Below are 26,705 nucleotides of genomic sequence, written 5' to 3'. Positions count from 1 at the left end.
CCAGGAACAGGGGCCTGCACCCAGAAAGGCATTAATAGAAGTCTAACTGAGCAAGCACAGGAGGAAAGGAAGAAGAAAAACTTAGGAAAACAGGGAATGACAGGGACCACAACACATCTTTCTATATTATCTCTTAATATTAACGGGCTTAATTTACCAACCAAAAGAAAAAGAACTGCAGACCGGATAAGAAGAAAACATTACCCATCCATCTGTTGCCTTCAGGAGACCCACCTCTCAGCCAAACATACAAAAAAACTCAGAGTGAAGGGTTGGAAAAGGATCTACCAATCAAATGCCCCCAGTAAGAAAGCAGGTGTAGCAATCCTGATAGCTGACAAAATAAACTTTTCATTAAAATCAATACAAAAAGACAAGGACGGACACTACATATTAATACAGGGAACAATCCAAGAGGAGGATATTACTACCATCAACTTATATTCCCCAAATACTGGTGCAACCAGATATGTTAAGCAAATACTCTCAAACTTACAGAATAAAATAGATCCCAATACGATAATACTAGGAGACTTTAACACCCCACTCTCACCAAAAGACAGGTCTACCAACCAGAGGATTGGGAAAGAAACTACCGAATTAAGTGAGGCCATACCTCAAGCGGAATTAACTGACATCTACCGAGTACTTCACCCTACAACACAGTACACATTCTTCTCAGCAGCTCATGGAACTTTCTTCAAAATAGACCATATCATAGTTCATGCAAGGAACTTAAGCAAATACAAAAGGATCGACATGATCCCCTGTATCCTATCTGACCACAGTGGAATCAAACTAGTTCTCAATAACAAAGCATAACACAGAAATTACTCAAATACATGGAAATTGAACAGCACACTTCTAAGCAATGCCTGGTTAACGGAAAAGATCAAAGAAGAAATTAAAAAATTCCTACAACTCAATGATAATGAAAACACATCACAAAGAAACTTGTGAGATACAGCAAAAGCAGTCCTGAGGGGCAAATTTATTGCCCTCAATGCCTACATCAAGAAAATAGAGACAGACCAAGTAAATAATTATATTGCAATAAACAGCTAGAAAAACATGAAAAAATGGAACCTAAAGTTACTAGAGGGAGCCAGATTACCAAACTAATAGCAGAGATTAATAGAATAGAGAATCGGAGAACCATAGCCAAAATTAACCAAACAAAAAGCTGGTTCTTTGAAAAAATAAACAAAATTCATGGACCATTGGCAAGATTAATTATAAAAAGAAGAGAAGAAACCCATATTAACAGGATTAGGGATGCCACGAGAAAAATCATAACATGTACCCAAGATATCCAAACAATCTTAACAAACTACTTTCAAAAGTAGTCCTGGCAGAAATGGATGCATTTTTAGAGAAATACAAGTTGACCAAACTGAGCAAAGAAGAAGTAAATCAATTAAATAAGCCAATATCCTACAACAAGATACAGGAAGCAATCAGAAGTCTTCCAACAAAAAAAATCCCAGGACCAGATGGATTCACAACAGAATTCTACAAGACCTTTAAAGAAGAACTAATACCCATACTCCTCAAGCTCTTCAGAGAAACAGAGGAGGGAGCTATCCCAAACTCATTCTATGATGCCAATATCACACTCATCCCCAAACCAGGCAAAGATCAAACCAAAAAAGAGAATTATAGGCCAATTTCCTTGATGAACACAGATGCAAAGATCCTTAACAAAATTCTAGCTAACAGAATTCAGAAACACATAAAAAAAATCATACACTACGACCAGGTAGGCTTCATCCCAGAGATGCAGGGATGGTTTAACATACGTAAATCAATAAATGTAATCCAACACAGCAACAGAGCAAAGGTCAAGAATCACATGATTATCTCCACAGATGCAGAAAAGGCCTTCGATAAAATTCAACATTTATTCATGCTAAAAGCTCTGGAGAAAATAGGAATAGAAGGAACATTTCTTAAAACAATAAAAGCCATTTACAACAGACCAATAGCCAATATTATACTTAATGGGGAAAAGCTACAACCAATTCTCCTAAAATCAGGAACAAGGCAAGGATACCCACTGTCTCCACTCCTCTTCAGTATAGTCCTAGAACCTTTAGCCAGGGCAATAAGGCAACAAAAAGACATTAAAGGGATCTGCATAGGGAAGAAGAAGTTAAGCTATCCCTTTTTGCAGGTGATATGATACTATAACTTCACGATCCCAAAAACTCCATCCCCAAACTCTTAGAAATCATAAATCGCTTTGGCAAAGTAGCAGGATACAAAGTCAACCCACAAAAATCAGTCACCTTCCTGTACACTGACAATGTACAAGCAGAGAGGGAAATAAAGGGAGCAACCCCATTCACAATAACCTCCCCAAAAATAAAATAATTAGGAATTAACCTAACCAAAGATGTAAAAGAACTATTTAATGAAAACTATAAAAAGTTAAAGAAAGAAATTGCAGAAGACACTAGGAAATGGAAAGACCTCCCATGCTCTTGGATAGGCAGACTTAATATAGTGAAAATGGCAATACTGCCAAAATTAATATACAAATTCAATGCAACTCCTATAAAAATCCCAATGACGTACATTTCTGAAATACAGAAAACAGTCCAAAAATTCATATGGAACAACAAAAGACCTAGAATAGCCAAAACAATTCTAGGGAATAAAGACAACATGGGAGGGATATCCATGCCAAACTTCAAACTCTACCATAGAGCTATAATAACAATGACAGTATAGTACTGGCACAAAAACAGACCCAAAAACCAATGGAATAGAATAGAAGATCCAGAAATAAATCCACATGCCTACAGTCAGCTGATATCTAACAAAGGAGCCAAAGGCATACAATGGAAGAAATACAGCCTCTTTGACCACTGGTGCTAGGAAAACAGGGCAGCCACATGCAGAAAACTAAACATGGACCCCAGCCTATCACCATGAACCAAGATCAACTCAAAATGGATTAAAGACCTTAACATTAAACCTGAATCTCTGAAACTACTGCAGGACAGAGTAGGAGAGACACTTGAACTATAGGCACAGGAAGGAACTTGCTGAACAGAGTCCCAGGGTCACAAATTGGAGAGAGACTCAACAAATGGGACTACCTTAAAAGCTTCTGCACAGCTAAAGCTATCGCAACCAAGCTAGAAAGACAACCAAATAATTGGGAAAAAATATTTACCAATAACATATCAGACAAGGGGTTATATCCAGTATATACAGAGAACTCAAGAAACTAATCCCTCCCAAACCTAACAAACCAATTACTAAATGGGAAAGGGAACTAAAGAGAGATTTCTTAGATGAAGAGATTAAAAATGGCAAAGAAACACATGAGGAAATGTTCACCATCCCTGGTTGTGAAGGACATGCAAATAAAGACAACCCTGAGATACCACCTTATCCCAGTCAGAATGTCCCACATCCTCAAGTCAGCCAACAACAAATGCTGGAGGGGATGCGGAGAAAGAAGAACCCTATTACACTGCTGGAGAAAGAGGAACCCTATTACACTGCTGGTGGGAATGTAAACTTACACTTATACAACCACTTTGGAAAGCAGTCTGGAGGGTCCTCAGAAAGCTAAAGATTGACCTCCCTTATGACCCAGTCATACCACTTCGAGGCATCTATCCTGAACAACAACAGGAACCAGTATACAAGGACACATGCACTTCCATGTTTATTGCAGCACTGTTCACAATAGCCAGGATATGGAAACAACCCAGATGCCCCACCACACATGAATGGATCCAAAAATTGTGGTATCTATACACAATGGAATATTATGCAGCCATTAGAAATGACAAAATATTGACATTTGCAGGGAAATGGATGGAGCTACAAGAAATCATTGAGCAAGGTAAGCCAAGAGCAAAGAGACAAACAGTACGTGGTCTCCCTGATAAGTGGATGTTAAATCCAAAATGTTAGGTAATACCACAAAATTAACAGGACTTAAGAAACAAAGGACTGGTGGGGGGGAGGGGGGAGGCTGGGAAGGGAGGTGAAGGATAAACAAAGGAGGAGGCTGCAATGCTTGGTAAGAAATGTATGCATTATCCTGCCCATGTAATTGTAACCCCTCTGTACAGTATGTTCTCAAATAAAACAAAATAAAATTAAAAAAAAAAAAAAAAAGAAACAAAGGACTTCCACTCATCTGGTGGAATCACTACTAAATAACCCCATGCTGCTGATCACATGTATTGTATATATGTGTACACTGGAGGGGAACCAGGAAGACGACCCAGAACTAGAGGGAATCAGTGAAAAACATAACAGCGGGACCCATCAGCTGCACTGGACACTGACCAAAATGAACTAAGCAACTTATTGGCAGCGATGGGAGGGAGGGAACAAATGAGAAAGAGGGAACAGCTGTTGCTATGCAAAACAAAAGAAATGTACATATCACCCAATGTGGAAGAAATAACTGTATCGCAAAGCTCATAGAACTCATAAATGTTATAGACCGTGATAAACAATTTGCTCCAGGAAAGTTAGAATGTGTTTGAGCATCACTATCCCACAATACTGTGAAATTTGGGAAATTAGGTAACCACTTAATCACAATAAAAAATTTTATTAAAAAAAAAAGTATCTGCCAGGCTCCCGTGGCTCACACCTGTAATCCTACCTACTCAGGAGGCTTAGATTTGAGGATTGCTGTTCAAAGCCAGCCTGGGCAGAAAAGTCTGTGAGACTCTTATCTCTAATTAACCATCAGAAAAATGGAAGTGGAGCTGTGGCTCAAGCAGTAGAGTGCTCTCCTTGAGCTGAAAAGGGACAGCACCCAAGCTTAAGAGTTCAAGCCCCCTGACCAACAAAACAAAATTATCTTTGTTAGTCATAATGGTTCCCCCTTAGATGACATCTGACAGTTCATGCAACAAGGTAATACATGGGAAGCCTTACTGATCCTAACAAGATGACAGGATCGGTAACATCAGCAGGACCAACCACATGAATAGCAGACTGGGATTTAGCGCACCATCATATCAACCTGGTCTTAGCCTGGTCTCTACCATTCTATTTATATGAAATGCTTAGAAGAGGCAAATCCATAGAAAAAGGAAGTAGGGTGGTTCCGTGGCTAGGCGAAGGACAGAATGAGGAAGACTACTATGGAGAATGGACTTCTTTTGATGATTACAATGTTTGAAAATTACAGCTGATGGCTGCAAAAGTCTGTGTAAATATTCATAACCACTGGCTGATACCTTCTTTTAAAAAGCCAATTTTGGAGTCAGTGTTATAACTCCAGTGGTAGAGTATTTCCTACCATTCATGAGACTCTGGGAACCATCCCCCAAACTACAAATTATTATTTATACTATTATTTTAACATAATAAAAATAAAAAGTTGTACAGGATGGGAATTATATCTCAATAGCTATAGAAATAGTTATAAACACATATGTACACACACATATTTATGTAATTATAAGCTATTTTCAATGTTCTATTTAACAATAGAACAAAATGTCTCATTATTCCTCACAATTTTTAAAATTAAAGACTTAACCAATAAAATTTGCTGTTAGTTATGATACATACAAGTCTTACAAATATTTTCCTTATAGGAGAGCTGCCTAGGAGCCTGTAAACCAACTGCTTGTGGCACCTGAAAAAGAGTAATGCTCAAAAGATTTTACTCAATAATGTTTGATAGGAAATATACTCATTACCTTGCTTATGTAACTGTAACAGTATTTTTACAATAAAAAATATTTTTTCAAAAATTTACTACCTTGCCCATGTAATTGTAACCACTCTATACAGTATGTTCACAATAAAAAATAAAAATTAAAAAAAAAAAAAAGGGTTGGGAAGGTGGCTCAGTGGTAGAGCGCATGCCTTGCATGCCAGAGGCCCTGGGTTCGATTCCTCAGCACCACATAAGCGAAAAGAAAAAAGCCGGAAGTGGCGCTGTAGCTCAAGTGGTAGAGTGCTAGCCTTGAGCTGAAGAGCTGAGGGACAGCGCCCAGGCCCCAAGTTCAGGCCTCATGACCGAACCCCCCCCCCCCCCCAAAAAAAAAAAAAAGAAATTAGACAAAACACAAGTAACAAAACACAAATACAAAGAAAGCTCCTTTTGGATGAGAATGTTGAAAAGGGCAACATTCAACATTGATCAAAATGCACTATATTCATAAACTGTTCTGTTGAAGCTAGAAAAACAAGAAAAAATGGGACCTAAAGCTACTAGACGAAGCCAGATAACCAAATTGAGAGCAGAGATTAACCAATTAGAAAATCAGAAAACCATAACCAAAATAAACCAAACAAAAAGCTGGTTCTTTGAAAAAATAAACAAAATTGATGGCCCGTTGGCAAGATTAATTAAAAAAAGAAGAGAGGAAACCCATATTAATAGGATTAGGGATGCCACGGGAAACATCACAACACGTACCCAAGATATCCAAACAATTCTAACAGACTACTTTCAAAAGCTGTACTCTCTAAAGGAAGAAAATCTGGCGGAAATGGATGCATTTTTAGAGAAATACAAGTTACCCAAACTGAGCAAAGAAGAAGTTAACCAATTAAATAAGCCAATATCCTATAATGAGATACAGGAAGCTATCAAAAGTCTTCCAACAAAAAAAAGCCCAGGACCAGATGGATTCACAGCAGAATTCTATAAGACCTTTAAAGAAGAACTAATACCCATACTCCTCAAGCTCTTCAGAGAAACAGAGAAGGAGGGAGCTATCCCAAACTCATTCTACGAAGCCAATATCACACTCATCCCCAAACCAGGCAAAGACCCAACCAAAAAGGAGAAATACAGGCCAATCTCCTTGATGAACACAGATGCAAAGATCCTTAACAAGATTCTAGCTAACAGAATCCAGAAACACATAAAAAAAATAATACACTATGATCAGGTAGGCTTCATCCCAGAGACACAGGGATGGTTTAACATACGTAAGTCAATAAATGTAATCCAGCATATCAACAGAGCCAAGGTCAAGAATCACATGATTATCGCCACAGATGCAGAAAAGGCCTTTGATAAAATTCAACATTCATTCATGCTAAAAGCTCTGGAGAAAATAGGAATAGAAGGAACATTTCTAAAAACAATAAAAGCCATTTATGACAGACCAATAGCCAATATTATACTTAATGGGGAAAAGCTACAACCAATCCTCCTAAAAACAGGAACAAGGCAAGGATGTCCACTGTCTCCACTCCTCTTCAACATAGTCCTAGAACCCTTAGCCAGGGCAATAAGGCAAGAAAAAGACATTAAAGGGATCCGCATAGGGAAAGAAGAAGTGAAACTATCCCTTTTTGAAGACGACATGATACTATACCTCCACGATCCCAAAAACTCCATCCCCAAACTTTTAGAAATCATAAGTCACTTCGGCAAAATAGCAGGATACAAAATAAACCCACAAAAATCAGTTGCCTTCCTATACACTGATAACGCACAGGAAGAGAGGGAAATAAAGGGAGCAACCCCATTCACAATAACCTCCCAAAAAATAAAATATTTAGGAATTAACCTAACCAAAGATGTAAAAGAACTATTTAATGAGAACTATAAAAAGTTAAAGAAAGAAATTGCAGAAGACACTAGGAAATGGAAAGACCTCCCATGCTCCTGGATAGGCCGACTTAATATAGTAAAGATGGTGATACTTCCAAAACTAATATACAAATTCAATGCAATTCCTATTAAAATCCCAATGACGTACATCACTGAAATACAGAAAACAGTCCAAAAATTTATATGGAACAACAAAAGACCTAGAATAGCCAAAACAATTCTAGGGGATAAAGACAATATGGGAGGGCTATCCATGCCGAACTTCAAACTCTACTACAGAGCTATAATCACAAAGACAGCATGGTACTGGCACAAAAACAGACCCGAAGACCAATGGAACAGAATAGAAGATCCAGATATAAATCCACAGGCCTACAGCCAGCTGATATTCGACAAAGGAGCCAAAGACATACAATGGAAGAAACACAGCCTCTTCAACCGCTGGTGCTGGGAAAACTGGGCAGCCACATGCAGAAAACTAAAAGTGGACCCCAGCCTATCACCATGCACCAACATCAACTCAAAATGGATTAAAGACCTTAACATTAAACCTGAATCTCTGAAACTACTGCAGGACAGAGTAGGAGAGACACTTGAACTAATAGGCACAGGAAGGAACTTCCTGAACAGAGTCCCAGGGTCACAACAAGTTGGAGAGAGACTCGACAAATGGGACTACCTTAAAATAAAAAGCTTCTGCACAGCTAAATCTATAGCAACTAAGCTAGAAAGACAACCAACTAATTGGGAAAAAATATTTACCAGCAATATATCAGACAAGGGGTTAACATCCTGTATATACAGGGAACTCAAGAAACTAATCCCTCCCAAACCTAACAAACCAATTACTAAATGGGCAAGGGAACTAAAGAGGGACTTCTCAAATGAAGAAATAAAAATGGCAAAGAAACACATGAGGAAATGTTCATCATCCCTGGTGGTGAAGGAAATGCAAATAAAGACAACCCTGAGATACCACCTTACCCCAGTCAGAATGTCCCACATCCACAAATCAGCCAACGACAAATGCTGGAGGGGATGTGGAGAAAGAGGAACCCTATTACACTGCTGGTGGGAATGTACACTTATACAACCACTTTGGAAAGCAGTCTGGAGGGTCCTTAGAAAGCTAAAGATTGACCTCCCTTACGACCCAGTCATACCACTTCTAGGCATCTACCCTGAACAACAGGAACCAATATACAAGGACACGTGCACCTCCATGTTTATTGCAGCACTGTTCGCAATAGCTAGGATATGGAAACAACCTAGGTGCCCCACCACAGATGAATGGATCCAAAAATTGTGGTATCTATACACAATGGAATATTATGCAGCCATTAGAAATGACAAAATAATGGCATTTGCAGGGAAATGGATGGAGCTAGAAGGAATCATGTTGAGCGAGGTAAGCCAAGAACGAAGAGACAAACGGTACATGGTCTCCCTCATAAGTGGATGCTAAATCCAAAAGGCTAGGTGATACGACAAAACTAACAGGACTTAAGAAACAAAGAACTCCCGCTCATCTGGTTGAACCACTACTAAATATCCTCATGCTGCTGATCACAAATATGGTATATAACATGTGAACACTGTTATATATTACAGACTGTGGTAGACAATTTGCTCCAGGGAAGTTAGAATGAACTTGTGACTTTGAAATTATGTAATCATTTAATCACAATCAAAAAAAAAAAAAAAAAGAACCTCGGGGAAGGGAGGGAGGGAGGGGATGGTAGGGGAAAACAATGGAGGGGGTAACAATGTTCAAGAGGAAGTGTACTCATAACCTCACTCATGTAACTGTAACCCTCTGTATAGTAGCTTTACAATAAAAAAAAAAAAAAAAAACTGTTCTGTTGAATGCTAACTCCTTTGTACAATTACTTAAAAATAATAAATATATTCAAAAAAGAAAAAAATTACTACCTACGTCAGAAGCTACAAAAATAAAAGCAAACTACTCTTTCAAAGTCAACCTGGGAATGCTACTCACCAAGTATACTGCTCTTTGGAAGAAAGTAGTAGTTTCCAAAATTTTGTGCATTGTAATCGTTTCCAATTCATCAGGATCTAGCTGTTCCTTTTCAAAGGGCATTCCATTGAAGAGAATCACAGGCAGTGGACCGACACCAGTTTGCTCATAGTAGCCTTTTGCTTCCTAGAACACAGTAAAACACAAAAACAGAACATTTTTGCCCCTTCTGATAGAAGTGGAACAAAGTGTGTTTTTGTTTACATGCCTTACAACAACAACAATAAAAATACCTTAACGAAGAAATACCTAAAGATACTTCTTTTTCAGAAAGAGGTATCATAGTTAGTGGAAATCCAAGATTGAATTAGGGAATTTAAACTTTAAATAAGGGAATAGATATGTATTAAACAAAATACACATATTATGGTCAGCACTGTACAACAGAACAGCATGTTGAACTGATAAGTGGCTCTCTAAAAAACTCACTTATTTTTGTTCTTCTTAGCTACATACAGGAATCAGTTGTATTAGCTCCTAAGGCAAGAATCGTAACACAAATACAATTGTTTTCATTAAATAACTTAATATTATGAAAATGAAAAAACTATGAGTATTAAAAGGTTGTTCTGACTACAAGAATGAATTGGATGACTGAAAAACACTAAAATGTTAAACTGAGTATAAGACAGACATCTATAGAAGAATGAGAGGGTACTGAGGATGTTGTTCAGGAACAGAGCAGGTGCTTAATATGCTTTAAATGAATTAAAAGAAATTTTTCTTCATTCTTGTCCTAATATATATTTTCAATAAATTGATCAATTTGTTCTTCCTTGCAATAATGGTTTCTTACTATATTAAATGTCTCAAAAGAAAAAAACTAAATACACAAAAATTAATTTCCAGCCAGATGCTGGCTCACACCTGTAATCCTAACTCTTCAGGAGGCTGAGATCTGTGGATTGTGGTTCAGAGGGAGTCCAGACAGAAAACTCCATGAGATGCCTACCTCCAATTAACCACCTAACAGACAAAAGTGGAGCTGTGGCTCAAGTGCTAAAACATAGCCTTGAGCAAAAAAGCTCAGGGACATCACCCAGACCCTGAATTCAAGCCTTAGGACTAGCTCAAAAAACCCAAACCAAACCCAAGAAAAAACAAAATTCAATTTCCCATTGCAAATCCTTATTTTTATACTTTGCTACTCTGTCAAGTGCTGGTGTTCACACCTATAACCCTAACTACTTAAGCTGGGATCTGAGAATAAAGGTTTGAAATCAGCCCAGGCAGGAAAGCCCATGAGACTCTTATCTCCAATTAACCAGTAAAAACCTAGAAGAGATGTAGTCAAAGTGGTAGAGCATCAAACTTGAGTGAAAAAGCTAAAGAACAGGGCTCAGGCCCTGAGTTCAAGTCCTAATACTGGCACTCATGCATGGTCTGTCTGTCTGTCTGTCTGTCTCTCTCTCTCTCTCTCTCTCTCTCTCTCTCTCTCTCACACACACACACACACACACACACACACACACACACACACACACACACACACACACAGTGATAACTTTAAAAAACTGACCTTCCCATCATTTTCTTAAAACATTAAAAAAGATCTGGACTGGCACTGTGGCTCATGCCTATGATCCTAGCTATCCAGGAGGCTGAGATCTGAGAATGGTAATATGAAGCCAGTGTGGGCAGAAAAGTTCATGAAACTCTTATGTCCAATTAAAACCACCAAAAACCCAGAAGTAAAGCAGTGGCTCAAGTGGTAGAGTTTTAGCCTTGATAACAAAAATCTCAGGGACAGCATCTAAGCCCTGAGTTCAAGCCCCAGGACCCAACACACACAGACACACAGACACACACACAGACACACACAGAGAACAGAGACACACATGAGAGAGAGAGAGAGAGAGAGAGAGAGAGAGAGAGAGAGAGAGAGAGGGACAGAGACAGAGAGACAGAGACAGAGAGAGACAGAGACAGAGAGACAGAGACAGAGAGAAACAGAGAAATTATTACCACCACCATTGTTAGAACACTGCTACACTACAAGGGTAAAAGCTGAAGGACAGTGCAATGCTGCAATCAACTGAAAAGAATCAAAGAACTGTTTACCTTCCGATTCTGATCATAAGCAGAATCAATTCCCAAAATGCTGTTAACTTCTACATATGGATATTTCTTCTCCAGGACACTGACCACATGTTCAACCTTTACTTTTTCTCCAGTTCTCACTTTATTATAGATCTGAAGAAAGAAAAAACAGGTAATAAACTACACTTTTAAATCCAAATTTCAAAGTTTATTAAGAAAGATTTCTGAGCCTAGAGGGAAAATATGACTATTGTTCTTTAAAGGGAAATTGAGCAAAACAGCAACAATTCCATTACATTATACTTCATTAAGATGGTTTGGGGGAGGGGGGAGGAGAAGGGAAGGGATGGGAAGGGGAAACAAAGGAGGAGGCAACAATGTATGATAAGAAATGTACTCATTATTGTCCATGTAATTGTAAGCCCTCTACATGGTATTTTCACAATAAAAAAATTAATCAGGGCTGGAAAGGTGGCTCAGTGGTAGAGTGCTCGCCTTGTATGCTTAAGGCCCTGGGTTCGATTCCCCACCACATAAGCAGAAAAAAAAAAGCCGGAAGTGGTGCTGTGGCTCAAGTGGTAGAGTGCTAGCCTTGAGCTGAAGAGCTGAGGGACAGTGCCCAGGCCCTGAGTTCAGGCCCCACGACCGGACCCAAAATAAATAAATAAATAAAAATAATCAACAAAAAAATAAAATAAAATAGAAAAAAAAAGATGGTTTAGGTTGGAAATATTTCTTAAAATAATCTAAGCAGTCATATTAAATGTCAAATGAAAAGAATGCACAAAAAAAAAAATCTGAATCTGAATATAGTGGTATACATCTGTAATCCCAGCACTAGGAAGATGAGGCAGGCCAGCGTGGACTATATAACAAGACACTGCGTCAAAAACCAACTAAAACACAGCACAACAAAAAACAAAATAACTCATGTCTATGATATTTCGGGCAAGCAGTGCTGTAAAGTATGAATGGCATAATCTCTGTTCCACAAAACAGATCAAAAACAAAAGAGAACTGTGTATGTGTATACTTCAACATCTCAAGGATTCAAGGTAACCCTTTAGCAATTCTACCTTTAGGGAAGATCAGGGAAGAGAGAAAGATGTGAGACATATAGTAAATGGGTAGTAAATTGTTGGATTAAAAAAATGTTACTTTTGTAATAAAAATTCAACAAATTAAGTGAAAATTTGCATTCTTTTCTTTCATATACATATCCAAAAGAAAAACAAAACTTTAAAGAGAGTACTTTAAACTACTTATTATGCTGGGTGACTTCCTTTTCTATTTCATTCTCCATAGCCTTACTAACTTCCCATCATTTCTCATGGAGATTATACAACAGCTCACCTCTGCCCTTCCTCAGGCCTCTCACAAGAGTTTGCCTGATGTACTGTGCACCACTGCTCCTTAGCCTAAAAGCCCTGTAGACTAGCTTCCTCCTCTACATAATCTCCTGTTCATCCTGTACTAGCTGGGTTTCATCACCTTTGATTCATAGCCTGTGAAGCTGAGTCCCATGTTTCCTGCTAAACTCAGTGGGGACAACTGCTACCACAAAAATAACACCTCTGCTCACCCAAGGAAGACTGAAGGCTTCAGGCTACCCAGACAGAAGTGTTCTCCATACTCTGTGACACCACCTATTCAGATGTGCTCCCACATGGGTGTGATGTTTTTGAGGATAAGGGGGATATTTCCTTTGTAGAAACTATAGCCAGTACCAGAGTTATACATGGCAGACCTTTAATAAATATTTGCCAAATAAATAAATGAATAAAAAGTGTGCCAAATGATTTTTTTTTGGGGGGAGGGGGGTCCGGTTGTGGGCCTGAACTCTGGGCCTGGGTGCTGTCCCTCAGCTCTTCAGCTCAAGGTTAGCGTTCTACCACTTGAGCCACAGCGCCACTTTTGGCGTTTTTTTTTTCTGCTTCTGTAGTGCTGAGGAATCGACTCCAGGGCCACATGCAGGCAAGAGGCAAGCACTCTACCACTGAGCCACTTTCCCAGCCCCTGCCAAATGAATTTCTAAACCATAAACAACAAATAATAAATCAGACTAACATCCTCTTAATGGGCAAAAGTGGTAAAAATCAATTGCTTGACTTTATAAATTGCATTTATAAAATTGTTTACATTCAAAAATAGAAAAAACAAGAAAACATAATTCTTTGAACTGGAATATGTAAATGTCTTATACATGTGCACAAATCAGGGCATTTCAAAACTCACAATAAAAATGGGGAAATAAAACTGTCGAAAAGGATTTTATAGCTGGGTGCCATGGCTTACACCTGTAATCCTTAACTACTCAGGAGGCTGAGATCTGAAGTATGAAGCCAGTCAAAGCAAGAAAGTTCATGAGACTCTTATTTCCAATTAACCATCAAAAAAGCTGGAAATAGAGCTATGGCTCAAGTGGTAGAGTGCAAGTCTTGAGCAAAAAAGCTCAGAGACAGTGCCCAGGCCTTGAGTTCAAGCCCAGGATTAGCACCAAAAAAAAAAATTAGAGGATTTCATGATATGAATAACAAACTAAGCCCTAATTTTAAAATATCATTAGAAATTCTGAGAGAGGAATGAAAAATAAGTGCTTTTAAAATGGAGAATATCCTATTCATCAAAAGGTATTAAGTAATAATTTCAAACCACAAAGGGGAAAAAGTATAACTTAATATTCTCATCTGGCATCTAAGGAATCTTATCTTAGCTGAAACCATTGTTAGTTAAAATGTAAAAGTATCTCTTTAAGTCTTTAGCCCACTTATTTATTGGGGATGTGTTTCTATGAGGATTTCTTGCTGGGGGATTTAATTTTTTGAGTTCCAAGTATATTTTAGATATGAGACCCTTGTCCGTTGTATGGCTAGTGAAGATCTTCTCCCAATCCATGGGCTTTCTATATTTTTTATTTTTATTTATATTTTTATTGTGAAAATACTGTTCAGAGGGGTTACAATTACATGGGAAAGATAATGAGTACATTTCTTATCAAGCATTGTAGCCTCCTGATTTGTTTCCCCTTCCCATCCCTTCCTGGCCGTCCCCCCCCCCCCCCTCCGCACCAAAGTTTGTTTTCAACATAACAACTTATACATCTCATTGTTGCAATGGGTCCACCTCTATCCCTATTTAAACGATTTGTTTTTCCCTTTCCCCTCCACAAATTATACCAACATCAAATACAGTGAAAGCAGGGGTTATACTGTGGGGGAGGAATATACAAAGCAACAAAGAAATAATCTTATATAAATGTGTTAGAAGCAATCACATGAAAGAAAAAAAACATTTAAAATACATATCTTAAGGTTCATTTCCCTAACATCACCTTATCTGACCTTTTCTGCTTGACTCAGACATATACTAGATATTGCAAATAAGGGAAACCATGGGACCTATGTTTCTTTGGGCCTGGCTTACTTCATTTCCTAACAAATGGGGCAATGTCATTCTTTCTGATGGAGGCATAGAATTCCATTGTGTATATATACCACATCTTCTTGATCCATTCATCTACTGAGGGGCATCTGGGTTGGTTCCATACCTTAGCTGTAGTAAATAATGCTGCAATAAACATAGTCATGCTGGTAGCTTTAGTGTGGTCTTGTTTGTGATCATTTGGGTAAATGCCCAAAAGTGGGATTGCTGGGTCATGGGGAGCTCTATGTGGAGTCTTTTGAGGAACCTCCATACTGCTTTCCAAAGTGGTTGAACAAATTTACACTCCCACCAACAATGCAGTGAGGTTCCCTTCTGTCCACATCCCCTCCAGCATCTGTTGTTTTTAGAGTTCTTGATTTTAGCCATTCTAACTGGGGTGAGGTGCTAGCTCAATGTTGTTTTAATCTGCATTTCTTTTATGGCTAGGGAGGTTGAGCATTTCTTCATGTGTCTATTGGCTATCCTTCTTTTCTCTTCAGAGAAGTTTCTCTTTAAGTCTTTAGCTCACTTATTTATTGGGCAGTTGTTTCTCTGAAGATTTGTTGTTGAGGGATTTAATTTTTTTATTTCAAGGTATATTTTAGATATGAGACCCTTGTCCGTTGTATGGCTAGTGAAGATCTTCTCCCAATCTGTGGGCTTTCTATTGATCTTGCTAGCTATCTATGTCCTTTGCCATGCAGAAGCTCTGCAATTTCATGCAATCCCATTTGTCCAACTTTTCTTTGATTTGTTGTGTTTCTGGGTCTCTATTAAGAAAATTTTGGCCTGTGCCAAGGAAACCTAGGGTTTCTCCTATTCTGTCCTGTAATGTTTTCAGGATATCTGCTTTGACTCTGAGGTCTTTGATCCATTTGGAGTTGATTCTGATGCAGGGTGATATATAAGGATCTAGCTTTAGTTTTCTACAAGTGATTAACTAATTTTGCCAGCACCATTTACTTAAGAGGCTGTCTTTCTTCCATTCTATTTTTTTTAAATCCCTTGTCGAAAATTAGATGGCTATAGATCTCTGGGTTCATTTCTGGGTTTTTTATTCTATTCCATTGGTCCTGGAAGGATGGCCAATAGACACATGAAGAAATGCTCAACCTCCCTAGCCATAAAGGAAAAGCACATCAAAACACTGAGATACCACCTCACCCCAGTTAGAATGGCTATAATCAAGAACTCTAATAACAACAGATGCTGGAGGGGATGTGGACAGAAGGGAACCTTACTGCATTGTTGGTGGGAGTGTAAACTTGTTCAACCACTTTAGAAAGTAGTATGGAGGTTCCTCAAAAGACACATAGAGCTCCCCTATGACCCAGCAATCCCACTTTGGGGTATTTACCCAAATGATCATAAACAAGACCATATGAAAGCTACCAGCACAACTATGTTTTTTGCAGCATTATTTACCATAGCTAAGATATAGAACCAACCCAGATTTAAGTGAAGTAAACCAAGCCCAAAGAAACATAGGTCCCATGGTTTCCCTTATTTGGAATAAACAATATAGGTTTGAGACAGGCAGAAACGGTCAGATAAGTTGATGTTAGGTGAAATGAACCCCAAGGTAAGGAATCAAATGGTTTTTCTTTCTTGCTATTGTTTCTAACATATTTATAAGATGATTTCTTTGTTGCTTTGTATGTCCCTCCCCCACGGTATAACCCGTTTTCACTGTATTTGATGTTGGTATAATTTGTGGAGGGGAAGGGAAAAAACAAATTGTTTAAATAGGGATACAGGTGGACCCACTGCAACAATGAAGTGTACAAGACATTATGTCGAAAAACGAACTTTACAACTTTGGCGTGGTGGGGGGGTGGGAGGGAATGGGAAGGGATGAGAAGGGAAACAAAAGAGGAGGCAACAATGGTTGATAAGAAATTTACTCATTACCTTGCTCATGTAATTGTAACCCCTCTGTACAGTATTTTCACAATTAAAGAAAAGTAAAAGTAATCCCTGAAATTTACAACACTTAAGAGCTTATATGAATAACTTCTTTTAACTTTTCTCCTTACCAGAAATATAGAATCCTCTTACCACATATTGTGTTCTAGACGGAGTTAAGCTAAAAAGTTATTTGCCATTCTGAATAAAAACCTACATGTGCTAGAGTCTGGAAAGCATGATAGCAATCCTTTTCTTGGACAATGTAATTATACGCTCTAAGAACAGCCACTCCAGCATCTTGCATCCCATCAACATCTTCAGAGTCATCAACCACAAAGATAAAACCAATTCTGTAGAAGGGATAAAGAGAAATCAACATCTCAAAGAATGTCAGCAGCCAAAGGGATATTATTCCTGTGGTCTCCTCAGGTATTTTAACTGATAAAAAAATAACTATCCCAAGTGAAGAGCACAGTTCCCATCCTATTCTAACATGTTTGGCCAAGGTATACATACATCATTTACAGAGTACGGGTAGGCTCTCATTATCCTTTAGGCTTTTCTGTCATTAAAGCCAGCTATTTCAGACTCAAGAAAACAAGGGTGTTGTTATTGTTTTACATAGTAATTTTGTTCTTTTTTTAAACAAAAATTAAGAGATGAGAATTTGTAGACTATAAAAAATAAAGGGAAAAGGTGGGACTGAATTTAACAAAAGCAATATCAGAATTATAAGTAAAGTGATATAAAAAATGTGATTGTCTTATAACAAAAAAAAAAACAACAAAGTTTAAAGTAATTTAAAATTTTAAAGTAAAGGAATAAACCGGAGATACCATTACATATCTACAAAGACATGCCAAAGTAAGAACACTTGTACTTGAAAATTATGCTTCCTAAATATCTCAGTCTGTAGTTTTTGGTTTCTCTGATAAGGTACTCAGTACGAGATCTTCTTAAAACTACTGGAGAAGATTCCATCTAAGAAAGTAGGAAATGTGACTTATATGTGCTCATTCACAGCACTTAGCTCAGTGCAGGGTACACATGGTAATGTTTATCCATTAGTGTTCTTTTCCCCTTTATTTTCTTGATTTCTAATTTTTTTTTTTTTTGTTCCAGTCGTGGGGCCTGAACTCTGGGCCTGGGCGCTATCCCTCAGCTCTTCAGCTCAAGGCTAGCGCTCTACCACTTGAGCCACAGCACCACTTCCGGCTTTTTTCTTTTTGCTTATGTGGTGCTGAGAAATCGAACCCAGGGCATGAAAGGCAAGCGCTCTACCACTGAGCCACCTTCCCAGCCCTTGATTTCTAATTTTAAAAATTATAAGAATTATTCCAGAATATAAATATAAATATCTTAATACAAATCTTTAACAACTTACAAACAGTATCCACCAAAACCAATAGTGAAAATCTAGCTACAGAGAGCTCTGTTGGTAGATATGGCAAACGCCAGCATCAATGTGTCTGTCTGTAGCTACAAAAGATCATACAACATTTTATAACATCTAGGCCTTAGCAGCCCAAGCATTACCATACAATTACCCTATAAGTTGTACTATCAAAAACAAATCAAAAACAAAACTTCAGCCTCAATAACTATACAATCAAGTCAACAGCAGTGGTACCTTAGTGGGATGTGATTACTAAGGAACATCTCAGCTGTGTTCATCAACTCAGATGTGCTCTCATGTGCAGGATCAACTATGAAAACCTGTTGGGGGAAAGAGACAAGAACCATGAAGCACATTTATTCTAATATTCCTAGGACAACAAAAATATCATTAGTATTGTACATTAAACCAACCATTTTCTACATAAGAGTTGTGAAATCAGCCAATGCCTCCCTCTGCATTCAAAGAATGTGGTAGTGGAAGGCAAGATGATTTTCTTATGGATTTCTCCTGTTAGCACATGAATCATGATCCAGATTGCCGGCACCTACTCTACTACAAAAAACAAAAACCAAGTTTTATCAACTCTCTAGAAAATAGACTCTTCCTTTTATATACTCACTTCTTACTTCTCAGACCACAGTAACAGCCATTATGTATTAAGCCCTCACTATGTTCTAAGCAACTTATACAAACAAACAAACAAAAAAAAACAGTAGTAATATGAACCTTCTGAGTAAAAAAAGAACTGTTAAAATTTACATAACACTACTATGAGCATAAAACTGCTCTAAAGAAATAAAAGTTTTAAAATACAAAACTGAAAAACCTACAAAGACATAGTCTAAACCTTGGAATTCCAGATGGCTATGTAAGAGTGGCTGAACACTGCTACCTCACTTCCCTAAAGAAAACAACTCATTCCAAGGCTCCCATGTGAGCAGGAGTGCAACTTGGGGTGACAGTGGGGATGGTGAGAGAGTAGTCACTAAAAGAGAGAAGCAAACCCTCTATACACAACAACGCAGGAGAGAACAAGGGAGGACACCTGTGAGCAGAGAGAATAAGGGTTTCCTTACCATGTTGTGCAAGTTTTTTCGGATCTGTCGGATAACACCAGGAAAAGTGGGTCGAAGCAATTCTTGTAGACTAGAAGGCCATGCATTATATCTGCTATCAGTCTCCAAGTTGTTGACCCACTAGAAAAGAGTAATGTAACATGGCACATACACACATTTATCACCAGTTAATGAAACATGAAGTTAATAAAACAGTAAGACTTTATTTTAAGAATCATAAATGGAATAACAGATTTTGGTTACTCAAACCACAGAATAGGTAAAGTTATTCAAAGTCAAGAAAACCAAAAAGGAATAGGATCAAAAATATCAGCTGGGCATCTGTGGCTCATGTCTATAACACATAGCTACTTGGGAGAGCAAGAGCTGAGGATCACAGATCAAAGCCAGCCATGGCAGAAAAATCCATGTAAGACTCTTATCTCCAGTTAACCACAAACAGAACAAAACAAAACAAAAACAGAAGTACTGCTGTGGCTTGAGTGGTATAACATTAGCCTTGAGCAAAAAAAAAAATCTCAGGGGCAGCACTTAGGCCCTAGGTGCAAGCCTTAGGACTAGCATGCGTGCACACACAAACATGCACAGAAACAATGTAGTATCTATAGAAAGAATGGATAAACAGCATGATCCTATCATATGTCTATAAGTAGATTTCCTTACTTAGGTATATGTCTAGTATTTCTAGAAGGATACCCAAGTGTTTTTTCTGTTTTTGTTTTGTTTTTTTTTTGTGCTGATCCTGGGGCTTAAACTTGGGGCCTAGGTACTGTCCCTGAGCCATTTTTGCTCAAGGTTAGCATTCTTCAACTTGAGCCAAAGCTCCACTTCTGGCCTTTTGGTAGTTAATTAGAGATAAGAATCTTGGGGATGGAAGGTATATATCAACTGGTAGAGGACTAGCCAATGAGCAAAAGTGTCACGTACCAAGTTCTAGCTTCAGTCTCTGAACAACAACAACAAAAAAGAATTTCATGGACTTTTGTGCCTGGGCTGGCTTCAAACAGTAATCCTCAGATCTCTGCCTCCTGAGATAGAAGTAATCCTAAATCACTTGGATTACAGTTGTGAGGCACTCAGGTCCATATGTTGTATTTCTTTAAAACAAGTCTGACCTCAAACTTAAGGATCCTCCTGAGTCCATCACAACACCCAATCCTAATTAATTGTTAATGATTGTCACCTTTAGGGAGAAAAGTGATAACTAAGGAGATTTTTTTCACTATATACCTTCTATACATTTTAAATTTTATGCTATGAAAGTACAAAGGATTTTCTCTTAAAAAAGTGAAATATTATATATAATAACCTATCTGTAGGTATCAACCTACAAAATCTTTAAAATTCTGTTGAATAAAAAGAAAAGGTCTTACATGATTTTGTGACAACATGCATAATTTAAAACTCTTAAAATACATATTCTTAGTTAAGAGCATTATTTAAAAGGCTATTGCAAATAATTACCTATGATCCCTAAGTCACTGACACTTGTAAAGAGAATGAAAGAAGTGATGCATGCCTGCAGTGCCAGCATTCAAGAGGCTATATTGGGAGGATCTTGAGGGCAAGTCCAGCTGGAGCTACAGAATGAGACATTTCAAGAACACAAACCAAAACTAAACAAAATGGAAGAGAATGTAGGGATTGGCATCATCGTGGTGGTCATCGTTTGTTGAATATGAAAAGAAATTGATGTGGGATACCAATAGACCTCTAGACTATCTAACTATTTAAAATATTTAACAGGAAATAATAAGTGATGGAGCAATGTGTACCAACTCCCAGAGGTATGACTTGCAGGGGAGGAGGTGTAACTAACTGGTAAGGAATATAAAGAAGGCTTCAGCTAAAACATTTCTTTTCCCAGAAAAAAAACAGACTTGACACAAAATGATTTTTTAGTAAGAATGGTGATGGGACATGTGGTTTCTAAACCTGTGAATGTAGAAATATGTCATACTTATCCATTCCCGTTAATCTGTATACATAAAACTATTTTAGCAGAAAAAAAAACAACAACAACACTATTTACCAAAATGTGTAACAGGCTGGGCTCTGGTGGCTCATACCTGTAATCCTAGCTACTTGGGAAGCTGAGATTGATTGTGGTTTAAGACAAGACCAAGAAAAAAAAAAAAGTTCATAATATATCTCAATCCAGATCAGGGTCCAGTAACATGCTCCTGTTACCCTAGTTACAACAGGAAGCCTAAAATAGATGCTAACCAGGTACATGTCAGCTTAGGTAGAGACCCTATCTCAAAAGTAATCAGTGCCAAGTGAAGTAAGCTCAGAAAGACAAATGGTACACATTTTCTCTCATATGTGGAAACTATATATCTAAAAGACAACTAGGCATGATAACATATACAAGGCTCAATCCATTTATACACAAACTGACCAAAGTAGGGTATACTTTGTAACTCTTCTAAAGTACTGTTTATCAAAACAAATACCAGGAAATAGGAATATGTTTTGGAGTAAGGGGACATAGGAATGGAGGATGAGTAAGCAAATGCAATCATTGTATTTAATGTACACTATGTAAAAAGTGAACTGTAGTAGGGCACTAGTAGCTCATGCCTGTAATCCTAGCTACTTGGGAGACTGAGATCTGAGGACTGCATTTTGTAGCCAGCTGGGTAAGTCCATGAGACTCTTATCTCCAATTAACTTTAAAAAAAAGGAAGTATATGTGTGGCTCAAGTAGTAGAAGTGGGGGGCTGGGAAGGTGGCTCAGTGGTAGAGCGCTTGCCTTGCATGCATGAGGCCCTGGGTTCGATTCCTCAGTACCACATAAGAAAAAAAGCCAGAAGTAGCGCTGTGGCTCAAGTGGTAGAGCACTAGCCTTGAGCTGAAGAGCTAAGGGACAGCACCCAGGCCCAGAGTTCAAGCCCCACAACCGGACCCAAAAAAAAATAAAAAGAAAAGTAGTAGAAGTGGTATAGCACTAGCATTGAGCACAAAAGCTCAAGGATAGCACACAGGCCCAGAGTTCAAGCCCCAGAACTGGCACAAAAAAAACAAAAGGAACTATGGAACTTGTGGGTGGGTATGAGAGGGGGAAAATTGGGGAGAACAAAGAAAGGGGCAACATTGTCCGAGAAGTCTTTACTCATATTCTGACAAGGAATTGTAACCTTTTGTACAAATACTTAATAATAAACATTACAAAAAAATAATCAGTGCAAAAAAAGGTGGGAGGTGTGACTTAGCAGTGACAGTGTGATACGGCAAGAGCCAGGTCCCGAGATCATACTCTAGAACTGCCCCACCCCCCCTCCCAAAAAAAAGAAAATGGTGTAAAAGTTGTATCACCAAGTGATCACTCAAGTGATGATAACCTACAGTCTACATTATTTCTCTCAATAAAATTTCTCTAAAATAAGTGAGGTTTAGAAACCAAAGGATAGATGCCGAGAGTGAGCTGGCCGCATCAACTCTACAACCATCTCATCTTTGCCATGACCACCCATGATGGTACTAGTCCTCACACTCTCTTCACAGATGACAAAGGCTCAGAGATAACACACAGCAGACAAAATTTAAAGTCCTTTTTAGCCTGGTTATTAACTTAAAAATTATATTTTAATAGCAGCTTCAAATTATACACATTGCCACAAAAATCACACAAACAAAATACTCTTTCCCAAGATACTCAACTGAAACCTAGGAGTACAACCACTAGAAAAATTGTTTTCTCAATACTATTAGCTATAATTATTAACTTTAAGAACCAAAAATATGATAAACACATAGACTCACATAAGCAGTTATAAATCTTTGATGGCAACAAGGGAGAGAGAGATAATTCTACTTCATGTTAACACAAATTAGATACCTATAAGGAAGATGCCCAGGCCAGAATGCCCCTGACCCATTACTCACCAATACAGCAGGACTCCTGATGTCTACTGCATAATCTGCCTCAGAAGGCTGGATGTTCAGCTTCAAAATATTATGCAGAGAAAGGCCTTCTATGCCTAGTCTGTGCAGACCCTCCATTACCCGGGCTTCATTCCTCAATATATCAAACAGACTGGGGGAGGATAACAGTGGTTAGTGGAGATTTGAAAATTAGTCTGGTGGTAGAATACTTCCTGGCATAAGTAAGACCTTGAGTTTGATCCATAACACTCCCTAACACACACACACACACACACACACACACACACACACACACACACACACACACACACACACACACACACTAATCTAACAATATTTAGCAGAAAAACTAAAACATCCTCACTATGGAAAAAATTGTCAAAGTTCAAACTCAATGCCAAACCCCAGCAGCAGAGAAAACAAAACAAGGTGCTCTTGTCCTTATTTTATCTTGTCAGAGTACACAGGACAGAAGGGCATGCATCTTGGTTTCTATTTATGCTCTTCAGTGAATACAGAAATAGAGATTTAGGAAGAAATACTCATTAATCTACACGTATAGTCCATGTTTTCAAAAGCAATGGATTGTTCTCTATATTATGTGTTAAAACAACTTACTGTAAATCCTAATTATCTCAAAAAAAAAAAAATCTCAAGTAACATACCAGTAAGCTCAAGCCTATAACCCTAGCTACTCAGGAGGCTAAAAACCCAAAGGATGGAGGTTCAAAGCCAGCCATGGCAGAAAAGTTCAGAAAACTCCATCTCCAAAATAAATAGCAAATTATAGGGCTAGAGATGTGGTTCAAGTGGTAGAGCACCAGCCAAGCAAGCAAGCTGAGCAACCTCTAGGCCCTGAGTGGTGTCTAGTACAGCCAAAAAGAAACACTATATTGCAAAGCCCTGGGTTCAAATCCCAATAACATATGAGAAAGAAACAGAGAGAACATTATATGAAAACACTGCACATGCATAATATACAAGTCAATATCAGTATTAGTTTACAAACAGACAAACATACAACCACAGAAAAGTCTGCTGGGGAGGCAAAAAAGAAATGAAAGAGAGAAACAAACAGAAGATGGATTGAAACTATTTTTTAGTTCAAAACCTTTACATACTCTGAAAACATAAAGATTATGTAAAAACAGATTATATGTTTTAAATAATTCATTCAATAAAAACACCGAAGGACAATCTTTTAAAGTATCCACATCTTTTAAAGTATCCACATCCATTTAACCAAATTACCATGGCTGTTTAAAGCACTAAATGGGCATAAAAGCCTAATTAAAATAATTCATGTGGAAATACCTTACCTATAAAACCACTTCTCCTTAAGTACTAGCAACTGCTTTTGTTTTTACCTTAAAAAGCTAGCATCAACTACAGGAATTATTACTCCAAGGACAAAATATGAATTCTACCTGACTGTCCACTTCCCCCAAATCATGAAGATAATTTGTGCTAACAGGAACAACAAAAATAGTAGGTACGGGGCTGGGGAGGTAACTCAGTGGTAGAGAGCACTTGCCTTGCATGCCTGAGGTCCTGGGTTCGATTCCTCAGCACCACATAAGCAAAAAGGAAAAAAAAAAGCCGGTAGTGGCGCTGTAGCTCAAGTGGCAGAGCACTAGCCTTGAGCTGAAGAGCTGAGGGACGGCGCCCAGGCTCAGAGTTCAGGCCCCACAACCGGGCCCCCCCCCCCCCCAAAAAAAAAAAAAGACAAAAACAGTAGGTACTCAAATAATAATACTTTGAGACCCCAGAGAAAGCTTTGTAAATAAACCTAGTTCATCCTTCCCAGAAGCACAAGAAACCTGCTCTATTCTATCTCTAAAATTGGCAGGGCAACTAAAGCTCTTGGGAAAACACTTAAGCTTCACATCCACACTGTGATACGAGATGATGAGGGATCATGCTGTGGTCCCCACCATAGCACAGGCCCACTTCCAGACACTCAGTGAAACCATCAACTTTGACTTATGCCACATCAAGGAATAATCAACCTGAACACATGAAAAGGTGCTATGCGTTATTACAAAACCTCATAAAAAGAAAAATATTATCCGCACCTGAATATATCCTGGGTATCTAAATCAATATGAAGTCCGTTGATAAAAAGAGCTGAATCTCCGGGCTGTAATCCTAAAGTTCCCTTGAAATACTAAAAGACAAAAAAAAAAATATATATATATATATATATATATATATATATGATAGATAGATATTACATAGCATATATATAAACATAGTTAGAGTATATTTAACAAAACTTTCTTGTTTCTGGGCTTTACTGTCTATATGAATTCTGACATTCTAGGCTAGATTAAGATTTCCTTCTATATTCTCCTACAGGCTGTTCTCAGCATAGACTACATTGAATGGAGCTGTTGGCTTACAGGATAAACACCTTCTTCCCTTTTCTCCTTCCCTCATTCTGAGGATATTTTCTACAATGTCAGGGGTAGAACGGTAAGTCAAGAGTTAAATCATTTTCAAATATAAGAACATAAATAAAATAGGATGAACTAAACAAATATTGTCTCTAATTAATATCCCTAATTTTTAAAACAACATTCATCTCATGATTCATTTCGGTATTGTACTCTTTTGTTGTCCTTTTGCAACAAAACTTTGTATGCGCCTGGGACAATAGGGTAGGGGACCAATCTTTTATATTCCATCTTCAGTTACATAAAATGATTGGGCCAAGAGGGGAGAGGCAAGTCCTTCAGTGACAACATGCTGAAGCTTCTGCTGAATAATATCCTTCACACTCAATTCCTCTCCCCCTACCCCTGGAAAGAACTGTTAACTGTTCCTTGTATATCCTATGTCACAGGGCAATACACTTCCGAGTAGAGAACATAAACTAATCAGGTACCAGGAAAAGAACTTAATTCTCTAGGAGCCCAGAAGTGGAGGAGAGAAGACAGAGCTCTACTCCTCAGTAGTAGCTAAGAAAAAAAAATTCTTTTAAGACTGATATTGCATAGGAGGGGGAGGAAAAAAAAAGACACCCAATGGGGAATCCATAGCTCTTATACATGAGCACATCAGCATTAAATGGCAAATAAGGCAAGGGAATTAAGATACCATGTGGTACACCACAAGTAGGTATCTGTCACTTAAAAAATAAAAAAGACAAGAAAATGGCAGAGTCACATCAATTGAAAACTGGAATTTCTTGCAGGGGAGGAAAGAACTCCCTAGCCACATCCCATTACCCCTCAGAGAGAAGGAAAGACTAATTCTGAACTGGTAAATATAACTCATATGTACTTCTAATAGGATGCTAAATAGATGGACTCAATTTGGGGGAACTCACCTCACTACAGATTTAGGATCTGTAAATATTTTTAAGTG

At 38.1% G+C, this 26,705-nt stretch overlaps 1 protein-coding gene across 2 annotated transcripts in view; it reads right to left on the bottom strand.

Moving 5' to 3' along the window:
* Positions 1-26,705, bottom strand: part of Uggt1 (UDP-glucose glycoprotein glucosyltransferase 1) — a 125,621-nt gene that overhangs the window by 52,822 nt on the left and 46,094 nt on the right. For both annotated transcript variants that reach the window (XM_042685095.1, XM_042685096.1), the window contains exons 12-18: positions 25,412-25,503; positions 23,337-23,487; positions 19,449-19,568; positions 18,604-18,689; positions 17,188-17,323; positions 11,664-11,795; positions 9,564-9,728 (exon numbers count right to left, since the gene is read on the bottom strand). In XM_042685095.1, the coding sequence (XP_042541029.1) occupies positions 9,564-9,728; positions 11,664-11,795; positions 17,188-17,323; positions 18,604-18,689; positions 19,449-19,568; positions 23,337-23,487; positions 25,412-25,503 (882 nt within the window). The remainder of the gene's footprint in view (positions 1-9,563; positions 9,729-11,663; positions 11,796-17,187; positions 17,324-18,603; positions 18,690-19,448; positions 19,569-23,336; positions 23,488-25,411; positions 25,504-26,705) is intronic.

Source organism: Dipodomys spectabilis, unplaced genomic scaffold, assembly GCF_019054845.1.
Source record: "Dipodomys spectabilis isolate Male_0828 unplaced genomic scaffold, ASM1905484v1 ptg000094l, whole genome shotgun sequence".
Lineage (NCBI taxonomy): Eukaryota > Metazoa > Chordata > Mammalia > Rodentia > Heteromyidae > Dipodomys > Dipodomys spectabilis.
The sequence above is the reverse complement of the archived record's forward strand: the minus strand, read 5'-3'. Positions and strand labels throughout refer to the sequence as shown.